Raw genomic sequence first — 21,810 nt, 5'->3', positions numbered from 1 at the left:
GCACTTGGTCAAAATGCTTGTAGATTTGAGAGTAGTTTGCCACCTACTGACCTGTAATGATTACTGCAACGTCAGTCAATCAGGGGGTCACCAACGTTCTGCCTATAGAAACCAGCAAACCCCCGAGGACTTCCTGAGGAGCCCGCGGGCCTGTTCCAAAAATGTCTCACCACATATAGAACATTATTATTTTGTAGGAATGTTGTATTAGTGATTATTTCGAAATGTAAACACTTACAAGAGTTATATGAAAATAAAGTGTTGCACATTTAACTTGATCTGTTTCCTAATTATCGTGAGAAATCACTAAGATGCATTCTGCTAAATGTCGTCTTAGATTCTTCTTTTAGTGAGATGTTGTATGTGAATGTATATTGTTTATTTCCTTCATAAAATTCTTCTTTCCGGCACTTTGAGCTCATCCAGTGTAAAATAGAAACACAAATATGACAGTTAAAAACAGAATAAGGGACACCAAATGGCAAATTCAGAACTGAAAAATGTTTAATGAAGAAAGAGAAATTGAAAAGTAAAAGATGATTTTTTTCAAGTTTTCTCATCTCAATATGACAAACTGTCCAGTTTCCAGTAAAACTTCAGAATGAGGGAGAAAATTCCACCAACAGGCCATAAATTCCATACAGATTGCCAAAAAAGAAAATAAAGAATAAAAATAAATACCCGATACAAACAACTTGCGGTATAACTATACGTTGTGGAACTATAGAGGTGGAACTATCTGATATTATCAGTGGTATTGAGAAAAGTTTGTTTTCTTGGCTGATGGGAAATAAGCTTTCACTCAGTTGCTTAGTAGAGAATGTTTCTGTTCACACACTACAACGGAATGGTTCTTTGCCAATGTGTGTCCTTGCATGTGTTGTTAAATTTTCCCTCAAAGAGAAGCGTTGGCCACAAACCGGGCAGGCAAAAGGTTTCTCCACGCTGTGCGCTTTTGCATGCGTTTTTAAATGTCGCTTTACAGAAAAGCTTTGACCACAAATTAAGCAAACAAAAGGTTTCTCCCCAGTATGAGTTTCCATGTGGCTTGTTAAGTTTTCCTTTTTCTGGAATCCTTTGCCACAAAATGAGCAGGAAAAAGGTTTCCCGCCAGTGTGTCTTCTTGCGTGTTTTGTTAAATCGTCTTCCTGAATGAATCTTTTGCCACAAATTGAGCAAACAAATGGTTTAGCTCCAGTGTGTGTTCTTGTGTGTACTGTTAAAGTTGACTTTTTAAAGAAACTTTGACCACAAATTGAGCAAGCAAATGATTTATCTTCAGTGTGTCTTCTTACGTGTCTTGTTAAATTTGCATTTTGCGTGAACCTTTTGCCACAAGCTGAGCAGGCATACGGTTTCTCACCGGTGTGTGTTCTTACGTGGTTTGTGAAACTTCTTTCATCGGGAAATCTTTTCCCACAGACAGAGCAGGACAAAAGCCTCTCGCCAGTGTGTCGTCTTGTGTGTTTTGTGAAATCTTCCTTCCGAGTGAATCTTTTGCCACAAACTAAGCAAGCAAATGGTTTATCTCCGGTGTGTATTCTTGTGTGTCTTGTTAGATTTGCGTTTTGAGTGAAACTTTCACCACAAACTGAGCAAGAGAAGGGTTTAATTCCACTGTGTGTCCTTGTGTGTACTGTTAACGTTGACTTTTTAGAGAAACTTTTATCACAAACTGTGCAGGAAAAATGTTTCTTTCCGGTGTCTGTTCGTGTGTGTGATGTTAAAGTTGACTTTGGAGAGAAACCTTTACTACAAACTGACTCTGATTCTTCGAGAGCAGTTTTACCAGTGCACTTGTGTATCTTCACATAGTTCTTACTCGAGAATTTTTTCGAACACACACTGCAACGGAATGTTTGTGCTCCAGTGTGTGTTCTTGTGTGCATTGTTAAATATCTCTTGACAGAGAATCTTTTGCCACAAATTGAACAGACAAAAGGTTTCTCCCCAGTATGTATTCTCGTATGACTTGCTAATGTTCCATTTGTATGGAATCTTTTACCACAAGCTGAGCAGGCAAAAGGTTTTTCTTCAGTGTGTGTTTTTGTGTGCTTTGCTAACTGTGTCTTTGTACAGACTGTCTTTCCACAAACTAAACAGGCAAAAGGTTTCTCTCCAGTACGGATTTGCGTGTGCAATCTCCAACCCCACTTTGACCGAAACGTTTTCCCACACTGCGAACACTTCCAGCATCTGTTGCCAATGTGATATGTCCTATTACCTTGCGAGTGATCATCATCATCATCATCATCATCATCATCGCCAGCAACGTCAACGTCAGTGTCAGAAGAGCGTGACGTGACGCTGTCACTGTCTGATAGCGGAGCGAGGAGCCCGTCGCTTTGTGCTCCTCCGTCACCTTCCGCAGTCACGTGTCGACTTGAGCTGCTGCTCGGAGGCTCCACCCCTCTGCCCTCTTCACTTCCAACATTGTCTTCATCATCTTCACTCTTCAAAGGGCCAAAGGTCAACAGTCGCTTGGTAAAATCCTCCTCCTCCTCCTCTTTGACAAGGGAAGACACTTTCCCCTTCTCGTCCTCTTCAATGAATTTATTGGCCTCTGCTTCCTTTTTAGTGAGAAGGGCAGGTGGTCTGAGATGGTCTTCACTCAAGTCTGCAGAACACAAAAAGACAAACGCACACAGTTTGGTAAAGCCAAATTCCGTGGTGTGGCTCTACAAATGGCATACTTGCATTCAAATGTTATATGTTGCTTTTTGATCGCTAACATGTGAAGCCCCTGAAGCCCCACCTTCATATGACTGTATTTCCTAACCAGGAGTACGTGGAAACGTGGATATAAAACCACAACAGCCTGTCCCGCGTCCCATTCAAGATCAGATGTGCTGATGAAAAGTCAAACTGCAATTAAGGCTCTAAATATTCTTCTTGTTCAGTATTTGTTCCTAATGTTGAAAGTTTAAATGCCTGTTTAAAGAAGACGACGACTTGTTGGAAAAGGTTTAAAGGGGCCTCATTCAAAGGTGCTCCAGTTTTGTTGTTGTTGTCGTAGTCAATGTTATCATTTATATCCCACAGACGTTTTATTTTTTAGTTTGAATTATATATTTTTTGAATGCATATCCTTTATTTTCATGGCAACACACAATTTACGTCCAATAAAAAAAAGAAAAGAAAAGAGAGCTGGTTTCTCATGACATGCCACAAGTTAGTCAACAAGTGATCGTAAGAAGTGAACAAACCTGCTCTGAGCAACACATCTTGCGGTTCCAACTTGAAAACGGCGGCCAGAAGTTGACATTCGTTCTCTTCTTTTGGGCCACAAACTTCCTCCTCGCACTCTTCTTCTTTCACTGTTTTTGTAGACATTTTCACGCGATGGTCGCAACACTTGATCTCTACTCAGCGACGAGTACGCGAACAAACGTGTCTATTTGTTAGCAACTAGCAAGCTAAGATAAACTATCTCAGAAGTCGCGAAAATTCCTCGTGCATCGAGGCGACTTCGTTCAGACACGAGGATTCAACGAACGCTCATTTAGTCCAGATAATAAATGAGACTCGGATCGACTGCATCGACGCGTTTACATAATAATTCGGTTTTTGTGCTAAATGGGGATGACCCGGAAGTACTTGGAGGAAAGGTCGTTGGAACCACGCTTTAAAAAGGTGCTTTGATGGATGCCGTGCCGGTGAGTTTCACACTCGGGATTGTAAACATATACAATATTAGTAATAAGAATCGTATTTTAATTTAAAAGAGCTCACCGCATGAGTAACTTGTTCCAAAACGAGCTCACCAGCGATGGAACATCCTTCTCGGAATATTGTAGGCCTACAAGTAATCATTTGAAAAAGGTAAAGAATATTGAAATTAAGCGTCGTTTACTCATATTTATCTGTTTCGCAATTATTGAAACAAAAATATTTACGTAATATGTGTCTTCCCACTAATATATATATAATGAATTATTAATAGCATAAAGGCAATTGCCGATTTCAGTAAATTTATTTCAGAAGTGTGTATCAAACTGCCGGCCCTTAACTTAAACCATAGACATGAAGTAGCTCGTAATTCAAAAAGCTTGATCAACGCCAAGCACGTAAATAAAAGAACAGGCAGAACAATCAAATGCTATTCTTGACAAAAGGTAAAAAAAAAAAAAAAAGAACCTGCGTCTCCACATTTTGCTAAATTGTGAGGCATGAGATTTTTTAAAATGTGAAATATATGCTTTGGCTCAATTGGTTGGGAAATGCTTCTTTCAAGTACAAGAGTAGTGCAACCTACCTCTCATGCACAAATTCTGATAACAGGATTTTTGTTTTGTTTTTATGCCATGAAAAAAATGACCTTGATTTTTTTTTTGCATGCATTTTTCAAGGAGTTGCTGACATGTCCACTCGGGTGGACAGTGTGCATTTCAACAACTGATGAAATATTTTAGTAAGAAAACAACAAATACTGTAAACATTGTAAATATGTTTTTTGTTTGATCTTCAGCATTGTGTTCACTTTTAACATTTTTAAAAAGTGCCGAATGTATGCAAAAACATTTCGCCAAGGAACAATAAACTTGAATAACCCAACTACTACATATCATCCGACTGCTCCGGCACACTTTCTTTCTTCCAAATGTGCATCAGTCCAGCGTGTCTTCAGCGGAAAATGTTATCTTGTATGGAAATTGGCGAAGCACCCGGGGCACAAAGCCACAAGACACTGCATACAGATGTATTTAGTTTTTCGGGTACAGGCCGAGTCTTGGCATCTGTTTGCATTTTTTGCTGCGCTGAGTTGGGGCCAATGTTCTCCGGGACCAAACTTGATCTCAGGGGTGGGCTTGGACACGACTCTGCGCTTCAAAGGAGGTGGGCCGGCACCGGGTCTCCCCGTTCTCGGTGCGGGGATGGAAGCTGCATGAATGAGCGCACGAGCTACAGAGGCCTTGAAATGCAGAAGATGCTTCTTTTCCAACGCGCACATTCTGTAGATGAGCCAAGCGTTCACAGCGGTCACGTCCAAGAAGTGGAAGAAGACTCGGACGTACCATTGTTTGTTTTTGCGTCTGTGCGTGTTCATGGCCACGCATTGATCCGTCAGATCTGCCCCCCCCAGGTGCCGATTTAGCAACTTGACAGAAAATGGCCTCTGGATGTTGAGCATCTTTTTTTCTCTCTTGCTCCATCTGCTGGCCAAATCCGGCGGGCAGCGGCCAACACAGGACGAAGCCACGTGATTGAGCGAGCGATCCAGCCAGCGCGTGACGCTGATGTTTTCGCCGTTGGTGACCACAGAGCAAGATCCTCTTCCTTCCTCTCGGAGTTTCTTTTCACTTTTCAGCTTGAGCTTCGCTCCCTGCAGCCGGCTGCAGCGACAGGCGCCCGTGGCATAGATGCCTCGTTGTTTCAACGCCCCAAGAAGTGGAATGGTGCAAAAGAAATGGTCAAAAAACACCTTGTGGTTCTTGTGCCGGATGTCGTCGCAGAGGCGCATGACGACGTCGGCGGCCGTTTCCGACCGCTGACACACTTCGAATCTGTGCACGTATCCAGAGCTCCCTGCTCGAACCCACACTTTCACACCCCAGGCTTTGGCTTTCCTCGGGTTGTGCTGCTTGAGAGACGAATGCCCCCTGAGCGGGATGATCTGCGCAGCAATGGATTGGAATTCTTCCGGGTCCACTGCCGAGCGGAAGGTTTTTTGCAGCGTATCCAACACCGGCCTGATTCTGAAGAGCTTATCAACATTTGCCGGCTCCTGTGACGAATGATCAACAAAGTGAATGTAGCGCAGAATCTGCTCAAACCTTTTGAGCGACATGGCGTTTGCGATCAAATCGAAGCGCAGCCCTTTCTCCGATGACCAGTACATTCTTGATCTTGGATATTTGAGGTATGACATGACCAAATTAATGCCTAGGAATTGCTTCATTTCGCCATTTGTAATGGCCAGATTTTCTTTTCCTTTCCGCAGAGCGTAGAGGTTCGATCGGAGCACAATTTCATCAATCAGATCTTCGGGAAACAGATGCAGGAAGAAATCTATTGGGTCCGTTCCCTCAATATTCACTTTGCACTCTCCTAAAAAGGGAGGCAGCTGTCCCGCAAACTCATTGTCTTTGCTTTTCCAGACATGTCTGCTTTTTTTGTCTTCTTGAGCGTTGTCAGGCGGGACGTACTCGTCTTCTTCATCTTCACCGTCACTACTGCTGCCATCCGCCAATTCTCTTTTTTCCGGTAAGCGTTCATCGCCGCCGCTGACGTCATCCTCACTTGATGGGATACGAGCCGCCGTCGTGCAGCCTTTGCTCGCGTGCTCCGCACGTGACCGCTACGAAACATAAGGACAAGGATCATTCATTACTCTTATACGAGGAATACAATTCATCAAATATGGCTATAATGCAAACTAGATTGTTGCAGCCAAAACAACAAAGTTGGAGCAAGAGAAAATAAAGCTGGCGATGCACAATTTCCTCAAGTAACAAGATCTGTGATATTTGAACAATTATATTACTCCTTAGTTGTTTCTTGATGTTCCAATATTTGTACTTCCTCCTCCTTCTTTACAATTACGGCCATAAACCCTTTATTTTTTATTGATCTCATTTGACATATAATTTAATAAAATGATTTACTGCTGCTCTCGCCAGCACACTTTTGTTTCTTGAGGAAATTACTCGTGCATTGTTCATCTTATGCACTACCCGTTGTGCGTTCTTGTGTGTGTTTTTAAATTCTTCCTTAAAGAGAAGCTTCGGCCACAAACTGAGCAGTCAAAGAGTTCCTCGCCAGTATGAGTTCTCGTGTGGTTTGTTAAGTATCCTTTCTTAGAGAAGGTTTTACCACAAAATGAGCAGGCAAAAGGTTTTTCGCCAGTGTGTGTTCTGTTTCTATGCCTTGTTAAATTTCTTTCGTCAGGAAATCCAGGCCAAAAGCTTCTCTCCAGTGTGTGGTTCTTTTGTGCATTGTTACATTTCGCTTGGTAGAGAATTTGATGCCATAAATTGAGCAGGGAAAAGGTTTCCCACCAGTGTGTGGTTCTCGTGTGCATTGTTAAGATGTGAGTTTTGACTGAAACTTTTGCCACAAACTGAACATACAAAAGTTTTTTCCCCCAGTATGAGTTCTCATGTGACTTGTGACAGAATCTTTTGGCACAATCTGAGCAGGCAAAAGGCTTCTTGCGAGTGTGCGTTCTTACGTGGTTTGTTAATTGTTCTTCATCGGGGAATCCTTCATCACAAACGGAGCTGGCCAAAAGCCTTTTGCGGCTGCCAGTGTGTCCACCGTGGCCTCTATCGCCTTCTTCTTCGTCATCATGACCACCGTCGACATCAGTGTCGGAAGAATGTGACGTTATGTCGTCGCTCTCTGATAATGGAGCAAAGAGACCGTCTGCTTGTGATGCTCCATCACCTTCCGTTGCCATGAGTCGACTTGAGCTGCTGCTTGGAGACTCCGCCCCTCCGCTCTCATCGCTTTCTAATTTGTCGTCATCATCTTCACTCTTCCAAGGGACAAAAGTCAACGACCGCTTGGTAAAATCCTCGTCCTCCTTGATGTGGTGGTGCTCTTCCTCCTCTTTGATGTGGGGTGACCCTTCACTGAAGTCTTCACTGAAGTCTACTGGACATCAAAAGACAAACACATATGCTTTGATGTTGTGTATCCTTGTTCATACTACCTTAACCTGGGGGAAACCAGCCAAGTCACGTGTTTAATTTACCCAATGACTGCAATGGCCGAACCCAGTGTAAGGAACGCTAAGCAAAGCTATGATGCTTTTTTTTTTTGTATATAGATACTTCATAGTTAGATATTACATTTCCAATTAGAATCAGTGAAATATATTGTTGTTTGAGTTGTACATTGTTTGAGAGCACGTGATCGAAAGAAGTGAACAAACCTGGTACGACGAACACATCTTGAGGTTCCAACTTGCAAACGACGTCCAGAAGTTTGTTCTCTTCTTTTGGTCCACAAACTTCCTCCTCGTGCTCTTCTTTCACGCTTTGTGTCCACATTTTCACTCGACAGTCATACTTGATTTCTGCTTAGTTTATGTTAACAAACGGGTCTCATTGTTCGCGGCTAATCTAGGCTATGCTAGCTCGAGAAGCTTCCATGCGCACCGGATTTGAGAATTCAACAAAGACTGTTTCTGTTTTGGTCCAGATAATTAAAAAATGATTTACTGCATCGCCGCTTCGTTACGTTAAAGTGTTCATTTCGGGGGAAAAAGTTACGTTTCTCTACATATTCTCGTTATTGGTGAGGAACTTTCCACTGCCAAGAGCGACGACCCGGAAGTACTTGGAGGGAAGGTTACACGGAAAGGAGCACGGACTTGCATAATAATTCATATTTACGTCCATGTATGCAAGTCCGTGCCTCAAAGACGCTCCAGTTTTATACTGGGGATTTACAAATATTTTTACTTTTTATTTAAAAGATAGTACAGAATAGTATACATAAACAAAAATGCATCAAAAAACAGTTTAGTGAACAGTGCTGAGCACATTAAAATATTACCTCAATAATTGCAAAACAAACCTAACTATCCATACAGACAAAACTAGTTGTAAACACAAAATATGAATATAAATACTTTTTATTCTGAAAACACAGACTCAGCCTCCGAACACGATCGTCAGGCAGCGATTTTCAAATTTGTGGAGTACTGTCTCTATAATAGTCCTAATGTATATTATTTGACTAAACTTTTTTTTTTCAAAATGCAAATGAGTGATTTTTGCTCAGTACAGTGTAATAAAGTTTGTTTTTCTAAAGGTTCGTTCAAGCCTGCTAAAATGGTCAAACAACGCCATCTGTTGCCATTTAGTTCTAACTGCACATGTTGACAGCAAGGGACTAACTCCAGACAGGCCACTTCTTGCCTGTAACGAGCTTGAGAGTCAACTGAAGCCGGCCTCGTTTGTCTCGTTGTAGTTCTCAACTTCAACTTGCTGAATTTCTTGTCAGCAGTTGTCCCATGCTCTCACACGTTGCACTTTTCTTTCCTGACAATAATACAAACACGAAACTCCTTCTGAAAGACTTCCTAAAGCTTTTGCAAACGAAAAGTGCCAAAACCAAGGAAAAATGTTCTTGGCAGATTTTTGTTTGTATGCATGGTGACAACATTTTAGGGAATCAGTCAGTGATTGTTAACACAGTTTCAATTTCTTCCGTTTATTTTGCAGCTTCATTGCGCGCTGCTCTTCTTACCAGCACACTTGTGTCTTTTTATCTCGTACTTGGCATGGAATCTTCTTTTACACACATTGCAACTGAATGGCTTCTCACCAGTGTGTGTTCTTGTGTGTGCTGTCAAAGAGCGCCTTTGAGTGAATTCTTTACCACAAAATGAGCAGGAAAAAAGTTTCTCTCCAGTATGCGTTCTTTTGTGTGTTATTAATTGTCCATGCACAGAGAACTTTTGACCACAAACTGAGCAAGAAAATGGTTTTTCCCCAGTGTGTGTCCTTGTGTGTCTTGTCAAATCTCCCTTCTGCGCGAATCTTTTGCCACAAACCGAGCAGGCAAATGGTTTGTCTCCAGTGTGTGTTCTTGTGTGTACTCTTAAATCGACATTCTGAGTGAATCTTTTACCACAAATTAGGCAGACAAAAGGTTTTTCACCCGTGTGTGTTCTTGCGTGCCTTGTTAAATTTGTCTTTACGGAGAATCTTTTACCACAAAGTGAGCAGGCAAAAGGTTTTTCTCCAGTGTGTGTTCTCACATGCTTCGTTAAATGCGTCTTTGAAGAGAATCTTTTGCCGCAAACTGAGCAGGCAAAAGGTTTTTCTCCGGTGTGTGTTCTTATGTGTATTCTTAAGTCTACATTCTGTAAGCATCTCTTACCACAAACTGAGCAAGTAAAAGGTTTTTCACCGGTGTGTGTTATCAAGTGTCTGGTTAAAGTTGCCTTTCTAGAGAATCTTTTGCCACAACGTAGACAGGCAAAAGATTTATCTCCAGCGTGTGTTCTTGTTTGTGCTTTAAGCAATGACTTTTTGTCAAATGTTTTGTCACAATCAGAACATTGGCTGCATTTGTTGGCAGTGTCACATGTCACATCACCTTTAGCGTGTTGAGCATCGTCATCATCATATTCCGAAGTGTGTGATGTAACGTCGCTGTTATCTAATAGTGGCGCTAAGAGGTTGTCTGATTGGGATCCTCCAGAGTGGTCTCCATCATCTTCTTCGCTCTTCACACTGACACCAGTCAAGTGAAACTTGATGACTTCATTGCTCTGCTCTTCTTCTTTAATGTGTGGAGATTCAGGCTCTCCTTCTGTTTTAATATGAAGAAGGTTCGGCTCTTCCTCTTTAATGTAAGAGTTCTCTGGCTCCTGCTGATCAGGATGGACGTCTTCACTGATGTCTGCAAGTCACAAGATGACAAAAACAATGTTGTTTTTCAGAGTTTGTGGCATTTATTTTCATTTGGGGGAAGAGGGGGGTATTTTGAAATACATGCACATTTTGAGTTACATTTAAACTTGGGACGGAACTAATTAAACTTGTAGGTCAAAGTAGCACGAAGTTAATTGTGTGATTGTATGTCAGTGACAATGATGAAAACCATCAAATGACCACAAAACGAAAGCAGTTAAAAAAAAAAAAAGTGAGAGCAAGAAGTGAACAAACCTGCTTTCACAACTGGACTTTGCATCTTGGAAACAGCGTCCACTTTTTGACGTTCGGTCGCTTTTGGTCGAGAAATCTCTTCCTCGTACTCTTCTTCTTTCACGTCTTGTGTGCTCATTTTCACACGATAAACACAATACTTCACTCACACCTTTTTTTGCGCTTTGCTATGTACGTAAAGCCAACAAAGCTTGGTTAGCATCTCGCGAGCTAAGCTAAGCTAACTCGCTCGAGACGCTTCAACGTTGCACCCTGACCGGTTTATCCAGACAAGAAGATTTAACGAATGCATTTTAGTCTTGTAGATTCACGTCGAAATAACAGTGTCGAGGATTCCATCTTTTCAATCCTAATTCAGGAAGAATTGTAAAACTCGTTTGGTTGCGTCAAGAGGAGACGAGAGCGGACTTTATACGGCAACGCCATTTGGACAAACTACATAATTAGCTACTGTTAACTGGTGCCTAATGATAAAAATACGTATGCGCAATGTGTATAGTTTTAACAACCTTTAAGAGTGTAATCATATACAATTATTGGAGCTATTATAAAAACATCTACCCCCCCTTTTTTTATAATAATGAATTTCTCTAAATTCCATAATGGTCTCTGAGCGTCATAGAAATAACCACTAGATTAGAGGGAGCCTTATTTGCCATCTTGAACTCCCCCGGCCATTTATTGCATTCACTTGCCTCAAATAAATGATGGATTGTTTAATTCTTTACTGGTTTGGAAGAAACATCAGACATGCATTTATATAAAGCACTCGGGTAATTTTCTACTCGGGGCTTTCAAAACACATTATTTGAATGTTTATAGTGAAGAGACACGACACAATTGAAAAACAACACGTTATGTTGGTCATATCCACATTTGTGAAAATCTGCCTGCACCACGTTACATGAATACAATTACAACGTTGGCAGCATTCGTCAATAAATGAGTCAAATTAGAACATAATCTAGTCTCGCGCCACTCTTTTTATTTGACTCGGTTTTAGGTGTTCATCACTCAACCAGTAGGGGGCTGCACTGCACTAAAAGTGCTTAGTCTGTCAGAAATCAAATAAAAGAGGAAGAAGAGGCTGCTAGTGCTACTCTGTCTTTTGCGTTTACGTTTCATGCAACCTGACGAAATGATTTTTGCTGAAAGAATACTTGAACGTACACAAGCGTCACTGCAGTCCACCCATTTCTACCTAAATAAAATGAAACGCGATTTGTTTAATTTTCGTGCACGGTGACGCTTCTAGAGTTAGCTTAGCTTATCGTAGCTTGCTAACCGCAAACAAAGAGATTCATTCAATTCTTCGTCAGCAACATCGCTAAGAGCACGGGATCGAGGGTGAGTGTCAAGTGTTGTGATCATCGTGTGAAAATGTATGCAAGAGGGACAGCGCAGTGCGAAGAGAAACTTGGTGGAACGAAAGAGGAGAAGGAGCCACAAAGTCAACAACTAGACGCGCTTTGCAAGTTGGAGCCTCAAGTTTTGTTACACGAAGCAGGTGTGGTCACTTCTTATTCTCACTATAATTACATTTCTTTCACCGGGCTTTCACTAACCACACCGGACAACAGCAGCACCCCCTTGTTGGCCAACCAGGAGAGGAGACACACCCACCAGGGCACACAAAGAGAGATTTCACGCTTAAAATTGAGATACGGGGAGCCAGAGCTGATTCCAGATGAATCTTGGGTGGTTGGGGTGACAATCAGCACCTCCAAAGTTGAGACCGTGGTCTTCAGTCGGAAAATGCTGGAGTGTCCTGACACACAAAATTTGAACCAATTCGGACCTTTTTTAACAGCTGATACGGCAAAAACATAACAAAACAAGTTTGCTCTTTTGCTACCTGGAATACTTTTTCCCAAACTGGCCGTCTGCAGGCGTCGCAGTTGTGAAACCCCAACAACACGTGTATTGTAGACCATCAAAGAAAGAAATGCAATCATAGACATCATCATCAAAACATGGGACTTGACTGAGCAAAGTTTGACTACCAAACCATGTCGTGTGTTTTTTTATCTTCCTTTGTCCTGCAGATGTCAGTGAAGATCCTGAGCCAGAATCCATCTCCATCAAAGAGGAGGAGGAGCCGGAGCCCCCCTACATCAAGGAGGAAGAGGAGGAGGATGAAATCTCCAAGGTTCCATTGACTGTCATTGTGAAGAGTGAAGAAGGTGATGAAGACGACTTCGGAGGACCACAATCAGATGGCCTCTTGCCGCCGCTGACAAAGTGTGACAACAAAACATCACGCTCTTCTGACACTGATGATGATGATGATGATAATGAAGATGACGATGATAAGCACTCCACAGGTGATATGACATGCCCCACTGACAAAAAACGTGTGAAATGTTCTCTCTGCGACAATTTTTTTTGCCACAGGTCAGCGTTGAAAGCACACACAAGAACTCATACTAAACCAAAACATTTTGACTGCTCCGTTTGTGGTAAAAGATTCTCTTTAAAGGCGGTTTTAACAATACACGCACGAACACACTCAGGAGAAAAACCTTTTGCCTGCTCTTTTTGTGGCAAACGATTCATTGAGAAGGGAGCTTTAATATCACACACAAGAACACACACTGGAGAGAAACCTTTTGCGTGCTCACTCTGTGGTCAAAGATTCTCCATTAAGAATAATTTAACAAGGCACACGATCAGCAGACACGACGGAGAAAAACCTTTTACCTGCTCAATTTGTGGTCAAAGATTCACTCAAAACGGAGCTTTAAAAATACACACTAGAAAACACACGGGAGAAAAACCTTTTGCGTGCTCCGTTTGCGGTAAAAGATATCCTAGGAAGTCAAGTTTAACAACGCACACAAGAACACACACAGGAGAAAAACACTTTGGCTGCTTAATCTGTGGAAAAAGATTCACTCACAATGGCGATTTGCAAATGCACACAAGAACACACACTGGTGAGAAACCTTTCACCTGCTCGGTTTGTGGTAAAAGATTCTTTTCAAAGACTCATTTAACAAGACACACAAGAACACACACTGGGGAGAAGCCCTATTCCTGCTCAGTTTGTGGCAAGAGATTTGCTCAAAACTCAAATTTAACAAGACACACAGTAACACACACAGGTGAGAAACCTTTTGCATGCACATTTTGTGGTAAAAGCTTCTCTCGAAATGGAGATTTGAAATTGCACACAAGAACGCACACTGTGGAGAAGCCCTACCCTTGCTCAGTTTGTGGCAAAAGATTCACTTCCAAGTCCAATTTGACAAAGCACGCAATAACTCACACTAGAGAGAAAGCATTCAGTTGCAACGTGTGTGACAAAAGATTCTTTCGAAAGGATCAGCTTAAGAGACACAAGTGTGCGGGTGAGAAGAACTGAGGAGTGTTTCAACAAGCAGGTTTTGTGATGACGTGGAGGAAGCGATCAACCCGTTTCGGAGAATGGGGTCAGAGAAATTCCAACTCAGATGACGTCATAACAGACTTTGAGAACCTCGCCTGCTCGATTAGAGGAAAAAAAAATCTATTGTGATCAAACAGCATTTTCATCAAGTCAATCATTTGTCTTCATAATGTTCTCTGGTCATGAAGTAGATCACTAATCGCTCACATCATGCAACAAATAATTGTATGTTATTGTTGGAATAAACAATTATTTCATCGACATGAGCTGTTTCCTTTGAACTCATCTCCAAACGACGGGACGCACGCATGCCTCATCACTTCCCTGCACAAAATGTCTTTTGTTGGCTGAGTACGTGTCAAATGCTTGCTCAATAGTTTTTGTATTTATGTTAAAGGTAATGTTATTGATTTCATTCAAAAATAAACACTGGATGTATACACTTGAATTCCTTCCCAATCAACACCTCTGGGCCTCTGTTGATGTGTGGTGGGGATTTTGTCATCAACCAGCCCCCCCCCCCCCCCTCCCGCCTGTATTTTGCCATTTTGTTGTGTTTTGCCATAAGAGGGACGTTTCTGGGCAGAAAGGCAATGTTTTGTTTCAGAGCTAGTATGGGTTGAGCCGTGGGAGGAGTCTGTTTTGAATTGTTTGTTTACAAACAGAAACGGTCAAAACTTTGGACTCTACCTTTAATAGCGACCAACGGTGTCCAAACTTTCACTTGAGGTCCACATATAAAAAAATGGAAGGTTGCAAGAGCCGCTTTGATTCCTATCTTTGCATATATAGAAAGGCTCTAAGTATTAAAAACAATTCATTAATAGTAGTGGAACTTTTTTTTCCATCACCCTCCACTTAAAAAAAAAAAAACTGGCCTTGCAACGGTGTCCAAAGTTATTTTTAGAATATTCTGTAAAATAGATTGCGGGCCGTAGTTTGGTCATCCCGATATAGAATGCAGCATTTTGTTCTAAATGTCAATGACACAAATATGTTTGTTTTTTTAAAGTGTTAAATAATGATGCTGAAGGATGATTTACTGAATTGTTTAATGTCAAATAATGTGAATAAATCCAAGTGAGGTCCAATTATAGCCGAGCAAAATTTGACTTGTCTGCCTGAATGTAGTTTTTATATTTCATTAAACTGCTCCTCAATACACTTTTCAGATGCTTCATTGCACATATATGAAGATCTGATCTTATTTAATATCAATTCTTGTATGCTGTACATTGAAGCGTGAATAAATGTTAAATCAGTGCATCAAACCGTAATGAAATTTGCTGCAGCGTTGGTGTTTTTTTTTTAAACAAACAAAATATATTTTGATAAGTATTTCACTTATTAAGCCCAACTGGCTTTAGGACTATTTACCAAACCATGTTGCCTCTTGCTGATGTGGTGGTATATAAACATACAGTTTGTTTATGAGTGAAGCTTGTATTTTAACTATACAATACAATAACTATCATAACAGTAGATACCTCATTAATCGGCGGATACCATAACTGTACTTAAAGGTTTGCAGCTAAGATTTCAAAGAGATAACGCTGATGATCAAGAGTGTTTGTGTGTGTGAATAGCTTAAACACTGTGATGTATGTCGAAAAAAATAAACGCGTGTGTCCGCTGATCCACAAACATGCCTTCAACAATTCACTAACAGAAATGTATATTTGCCAAAGATAAGCCATGACACACACGCCATTTAAAAGCACGTGCAAACGGCAGATAGATTTGTGCGAATAATTTTGAGACAAATCTCAAATTTGACTCTGGATTGTGGTCAAATCGCAATTTTTTTTTTTAAATCTAACAGAGCATAGTTTACAGAACAAGACTGAAATAAATAAATAATAAATAAAACATTTACTTTGTCCAAGTGAGGTTGCCGTACGTACTACTTCTGCTTCCGCCGTGCGCTTACCGCAGCCACGCGAGTTTCACGGAATCTTTCTTTCAGGATGATTTGAACCACCGAAGCGATGACGCGGTCCGTTCGTTTATACTTAACTGGACTCAAACAGCATTTGTTTAATCGTCATGTCTGGGTAAAGCCGTCTCGGTGCACGTTGAAGCTTCTCAAGCTAGCTTAGCTTAGCTAGCTAACATGCACCAGTAACGCGAGTCACGACTCTAGTAAAGTGTTGTGATCTATGGTCATCTTGTGAAAATGTGAAATATATATTTTAAAAAAGAAGAAGAAGTGGAAAATCTGTGCAAGAAGCGTAAAAGAAGAGTACGAGGAGGAACTTTGTGGAACGAAAGACGAGAATGAGAGTCAACTACTGAACCCGAGTAGCAAGATGGAACCTGGAGTTGTGTTTCGCACAGCAGGTTTGTTCACTTCTTTCTCCCTGATTTCTCCCCCACACAAGATTTCTGGATTTCAGTAGCAACGGTGCAACAACACCCTATTGTTGACCACCCCGATGGAAAACGAACACTCACTGAGGCATAAACACGTAATGCTGGTCACGGGGATCTCCCAGACAACCGACATTTCTGATATTTCCGCAATGCAAATACTTCATTTAGACGGTAAAAACAAACGGCGCATTGTATTGCTTTTGCCAGTGACTATCATACAAACCAGGCAAATTGTTATAGTAGTCAAACGACATTTCATCACATTTTGAAATCAAAATAATCCTCACAAATCAAACTACAACCATCCAAAGCTTTTCAATGAGCGGAGAGCTTCCTTTCACCGAGTTGACTGCCATTTTGACTTTGTGACGTAACCTCGGAATTGTCCATTTCAACGTATTTTGCAACAACAACAAAAAGGTTGGCAACGGCCAGAACCAGAATCATTGGTGGCTGGTGGAGTTTCCTTTAGAGGGGGGGGCGCTATGTAGTGTACACCAGTGATGCCAAAGTCCGGTCTTCAAGAGCCCCTATCCAGCCTGTTTTGTGTCCTTTGAGATAGATGGATACAAATGTGTCTTCCTGTGTCCTGCAGACATCAGTGAAGATGTTTGTCCTGAGCGGCGTGAGCCAGAGCCCCACTCCATGAAGGAGGAGGAGGAGGAGGAGGAGGAGCCAGAGCCCTCCGTCTTCAAAGAGGAAGAGGAGGAGACTGAAATCACCAAGTTTCCCTTGACTGTCATTGTGAAGAGTGAAGAAAGTGATGGAGGATCCCAATCTGGCAGCCTCTTGGCTCCAGTATCAGATATTGACAACGTGACATCTCACTCTTCTGACTATGATGATGATAGTGATGATAAAAACTCTCCAGGTAACACGAGATGCCCTACAAACAACAAACGGGTGAAATGTTCGCATTGTGACAAAACGTTTTACAGCAAGTCTGTGTTGAAAGTACATACAAGAACACATACTGGAGAAAGACCTTTTGCCTGCTCAGTATGTGGTCAAACATTTCGCTATAAGGTCAATTTAACAAGACACACAAGAAGACATGATGGAGATAAACCTTTTACCTGTTCAATTTGTGGTAAACGATTTTTTAGAAACGGAGATTTAGTAATACACAAAAGAATACACACTGGGGAGAAACCTTTTGTGTGCTCAGTTTGTGGAAAAAGATTCTCTCAGAAAGTAAATTTGACAAGACACACAAGTACGCATGATGGAGGGAAATGTTTTACCTGTGCAGTTTGTGGGAAAATATTCTCTAAGAAGGAACATTTTAAAAGGCACACAAGTACACACAATGGAGAGAAACCCTTTTCTTGCTCAGTGTGTGATAAAAGATTCAATGAGAAGGGAGATCTAACAAAACACACAAGAACACACACTGGAGAAAAACCTTTCCTATGCTCAATTTGTGGTCAAAGTTTCGGCCATAAAGTAACTTTAACAAGGCACACAAGAAGACATGATGGCGATAAACCTTTTCCTTGTTCAGTTTGTGGTAAAAAATTCTTTCGAAATATCGATTTAAGAATCCACACGAGAAAACACACTGGAGAAAAACCTTTTGCTTGCTCACTTTGCGATAAACGATTCCCTTCAAAGTCACATTTAACAACACACACAAGAACACACACGAGAGAGAAACCTTTAGCTTGCTCAGTTTGTGGTAAAGGTTTCATTTACCAGAAAGATCTAATAACACACGTAAGAATACACACGGGGGAAAAACCTTTCGCCTGCTCACTTTGTGGTAAGCGATTCTCTCAGAACTCAAACTTAACAAGACACACTAAAACGCACAGTGAAGGTGAACGATTCAGTTGCGGCGCGTGCGAGAGAAGCTTCTCTCGTAAGGATCAGCTTAAGACACACAAGTGCGCTGATGACAAGAGTCAATGATGCTGCACAAGAAAGGGAAGAAGCTCAGCGAATCAGTTTGCCCCTTAACCTTTGTTGGAAAAGGTCATGGGGTCAAGCAGAGATGAAAAGGTGCTTCCTTTCCACGTTGGAGGTCACGAGACGATCGCTCCTCCATGTTGTCATCGGATGGTGACTAAAGACGACATCACCGTTTGTGTAGCAACTGACGATGGCGGAAGGATTTGATCAAACCACAATTTGTTTGTTTTGTCGTGATTGATTTCAAGGATATCAGATCTGATTTTTCATCTGAAAATATATCGCTTAGCTATGTAGTAAATCTAATATTACTCTTTGGGAAATTACATATACAAAAAGTTTTTTTTTTTTTTACACGCCCTTTAATTTTTTTTTTTCGTTTTTTTTTATCAAGCTTAAACCTAATGTTTGTAACTATGTTGCAATATATATTATGTAAAAAATAATGAATAAATACAAGTGCATTGTCATACTTAAGTGAAACTTTTGCTGTAACAAAATTGAGAAGATGTTTAAAAGTGAACCGTTTTGTTCTGCACATTTCATGTTTTGGACTATTGACAATATTCTGGTTGCCATTTAACACCTTTGAATATATAAGTGACTGTATAATAATAATAAAAGAAAAAAGTGGAAGGATTATCTCGTCTTGTTTTACATATGCAGCAATCTCTATTTGTAAATAACAACATTCGTTATTGCTGCTTTTTCATTTCAGATAGAAAAATACTACGGATGGGAAAAGGTTTGTTGTAATGAACGTCCACGATTTTGAATAATTATTTTTCAATCAATTGCAGAAAAGAGTTGTTTTTCTTTCTTCAAAAACAATGATTGGGTCAGCCAATGAATCAATAGTAAAGGTTTGCTTCGAAATGACTCAAATGTGACTCACCTGTTGGAAATTCGTCGTGGATGCTCTGAAATCTTGCTTCCCTTTAAGAGCGGAAAGAACTCTTGCCAAATCGGGAGCCTCATTTGTCAAAAAGTGCGTCGAGCAGGTTGCTAATTCATGCATCGACGGGAATTGTGAGAAATACACATTTAGCAAAGCACGAAGTCATGTATGTTGATGAATTGCACCTGTTGCAAACTGCCACGCTCGAAACACGTCTTGCCTCATTTGCGTGAGTGGCAGCAAACGTCATAACAAAGAGGGCGGAGAAATGAAAACAAATAAATTGGATTGTTTGGAGAAATTCATGCAGGGGATTTTTCACAAAAAAATGAACCATTTGCATCACGAGGCAATTTTTGCACACAAAAAAAGACTTGGGCAATTTTAAGAGGGTGACGATATGTGGTCACGTGATGTTAGCATGACGTTAATTTCAGTTGACACCAGAGGGCGATATTGCCAACATGACAGTCCTGAGATGGATGAAAATTGATCTGTAAAATTTGTATTGCAAAAAAAGACATTTTAATTTACACTAGTTGACGCACAAACATCAATTGTATTTTTAAAAAAAAACAAGACAAAAACAAAAACCATTTTGCATTTCACCCGCAATCCTTTATAGCAGCAACACAAATTTAAGAACAGTTTTAGTGAAGCGTAGCAACGTGAACATTACATTTGCGTGAACATTTGTAAAACAAATATTGCAATGCATACAGAAGAAAACTGCTGCAAACAAGTGTGACATGTTATATAATAGAACCTTGAAAAGATCAGTGAGGTCACATTGATTTTGACCCAATAAAAATGTCAGAATGTAAAACAACACACTGAACGAACCCCTTGCGTTGTTGTCACATGTAACAGAAACAACTCGGGCAAATGCGCTTGATGTGTTTTTTGCATACGGGCTTGCCACATTTGGCGCATCTATTAGAAGCCTTGCGCTTGATCGGGCAGAAGCTGCATTGTTGTCGCTTGCCGGCGGGTTCCGCGCGGGTCCGGTCGTCCTCATGCTGCCGCTCTTCATTTGCCTGGCGCAAGAAGACCTTGTCAGGATGTCTTCGTTTTTGCAGCGCCGGCCAAACGAGAGCATTGCCGATCTCCTCCAGGAAGAGCCGTCGCTTGTACACCTTTTGCTGGTTCCAAGTCGGGTTCATGCCGGTGAACAACACAAATGCGTTATGGCACGATATGTCCAGCATGTGCAAGAAAAGGCACACGGGCCACCGCGGCGAGCGCCGGCGGCAGGAATAAGTGCCAAGAAGCTGCAAGAACACAAAAGACAACCCATCAAGGCCGATACTGATACCGATTAGTAGTCGACAATGTCCGATGATCGATATTCGTTTGCAGTAAAAGAGAAAATATTAGCGTCAAAATAAAAATCTGTTAATTTCAAACATAGAAAGAATTGACATCTTAAAAATATATAAAAAGCTTCCAGGATCATCAGCATGTAAATAGTTCCCCAAAGTTTTCTACTGAAAATAACGTTTTCTAACTTCCCAGGGTCAACGTTATTTTTATGAAGTGGAAATTTACGGTAAATAAATCCATCAATGAAAAGTTCCCTGCATCTCACGGGAGCGACAAATGCATGCGAATGGAGCTCATTTTGGGGTTTTGGTCAGGGTTGTCAGGGTCGCATGCTAACATGACACGCCGGCCGGCGCTTGCTCTTCCTGCGCTGCAAAGAAAACCTTTTTATTGGAAAAACTTGATGGTGACTTCTTCTCTCTAATGTGGCTACAACTTAACAGTGCATCAAAGCACGCGGACCCACACTGCCCCTAACTGGCCAAATTGTATACAACATGAACAGCGCTCCCAATAAAGACACACATACTTGAACAAGGGCAAGACAGTAAAAAAAAGAAAAGGAAATAAAATCTATTTTTGGGGACATTTAACATCGATTTTGAATCGTACTAAATGAGAATGGATTTTTTTTTTTTTTTTTTTTAATCGCTCTATCCCTAAAAGAAAAGAAAACATGAGAGCGCTTTGAGCAAGACGAAGCCTTGAGATGCGGAAGTTGTGCTTACCTTGTCCAGGAGGTCAACAGCGCCTTTGCATCTGTTGTAGTCCAAAACCATTGTGGGCTTCTTCTTCGCCGTTTTCGCCACCTCCTTTTTCTGGTGCCTGGTGCTCAAGACCAGGACGTTCTTCCCCTTTTTGGGCACGTAGGAGACCAAGGTCCGATTGGAGGTGAAGGCAAAAAGGCTGGAGAGGGTCTGCCTGTCGCCGATTCGAAGCAGCTGCCGAGGAAGTTCCGCCTTGTTCTTCTTCACAGCTCCCACAAAAGCCATCTTTTTCTTTCGCAATTGTGCGGCCAGAGCGAAGGAGGCGAGCCGACGGTTCGTGGTCACCGTGTGGCCCGCCAGCGTGTCGCACAGATCCAAAACCACGTTCACGTCCTGCTTCTTCTCCGTCTGCGCTCCGGCAGCTTCTCCGCCATCCAACTGCATTTTCCAGGCGTAGCACGTGGCGACATCGCAAAGTGTCCATATTTTGATGCTGGACTTTGCTGATTTTGAAGGCGGGGCTTGTCTGAGTGGGCAGCGGCCCCTCAAGGAGAGCCGCTGCCCACCCACGCATACGTCTCTCCC

The 21,810-nt window shown here is 41.5% G+C and overlaps 3 protein-coding genes across 5 annotated transcripts; 2 read left to right on the top strand and 1 right to left on the bottom strand.

Moving 5' to 3' along the window:
* Positions 1-486: 486 nt before the first annotated feature.
* On the bottom strand, positions 487-11,112 carry LOC147176558 (uncharacterized). Of its 3 annotated transcripts, XM_086071172.1 has the most exons (3): positions 10,626-11,112; positions 10,054-10,359; positions 8,392-8,990 (listed from the first exon to the last, which is right to left on the bottom strand). In XM_086071172.1, the coding sequence occupies exons 1-3, from the start codon at positions 10,741-10,743 to the stop codon at positions 8,929-8,931; spliced, it is 486 nt and encodes a 161-aa protein (XP_085927298.1). In that variant the 5' UTR covers positions 10,744-11,112; the 3' UTR covers positions 8,392-8,928. The 3 variants fall into 3 exon arrangements, with proteins under 3 accessions (XP_085927296.1, XP_085927298.1, XP_085927297.1); XM_086071170.1 differs by lacking the exons at positions 8,392-8,990; positions 10,054-10,359; positions 10,626-11,112 and adding exons at positions 487-2,617; positions 3,207-3,575; XM_086071171.1 differs by having other exon boundaries at positions 8,392-10,359; positions 10,626-11,110.
* A 595-nt stretch (positions 11,113-11,707) lies between these two features.
* LOC147176557 (uncharacterized) lies at positions 11,708-14,274 on the top strand. The gene is made up of 2 exons (XM_086071194.1): positions 11,708-12,132; positions 12,671-14,274. The coding sequence occupies exons 1-2, from the start codon at positions 12,006-12,008 to the stop codon at positions 13,987-13,989; spliced, it is 1,446 nt and encodes a 481-aa protein (XP_085927320.1). The 5' UTR covers positions 11,708-12,005; the 3' UTR covers positions 13,990-14,274.
* A 1,645-nt stretch (positions 14,275-15,919) lies between these two features.
* Positions 15,920-18,933, top strand: LOC147176556 (uncharacterized). Its single transcript, XM_086071202.1, has 2 exons — positions 15,920-16,353; positions 16,982-18,933. The coding sequence occupies exons 1-2, from the start codon at positions 16,323-16,325 to the stop codon at positions 18,295-18,297; spliced, it is 1,347 nt and encodes a 448-aa protein (XP_085927328.1). The 5' UTR covers positions 15,920-16,322; the 3' UTR covers positions 18,298-18,933.
* Positions 18,934-21,810: the final 2,877 nt, after the last annotated feature.

The sequence above is a fragment of the Leptonotus elevatus genome, chromosome 3, assembly GCF_054856555.1.
Source record: "Leptonotus elevatus isolate MCC_2025b chromosome 3, RoL_Lele_1.0, whole genome shotgun sequence".
Taxonomy (NCBI): domain Eukaryota; kingdom Metazoa; phylum Chordata; class Actinopteri; order Syngnathiformes; family Syngnathidae; genus Leptonotus; species Leptonotus elevatus.
Note: the sequence above shows the minus strand (reverse complement) of the source record. Positions and strands in the feature narration are given on the sequence as shown.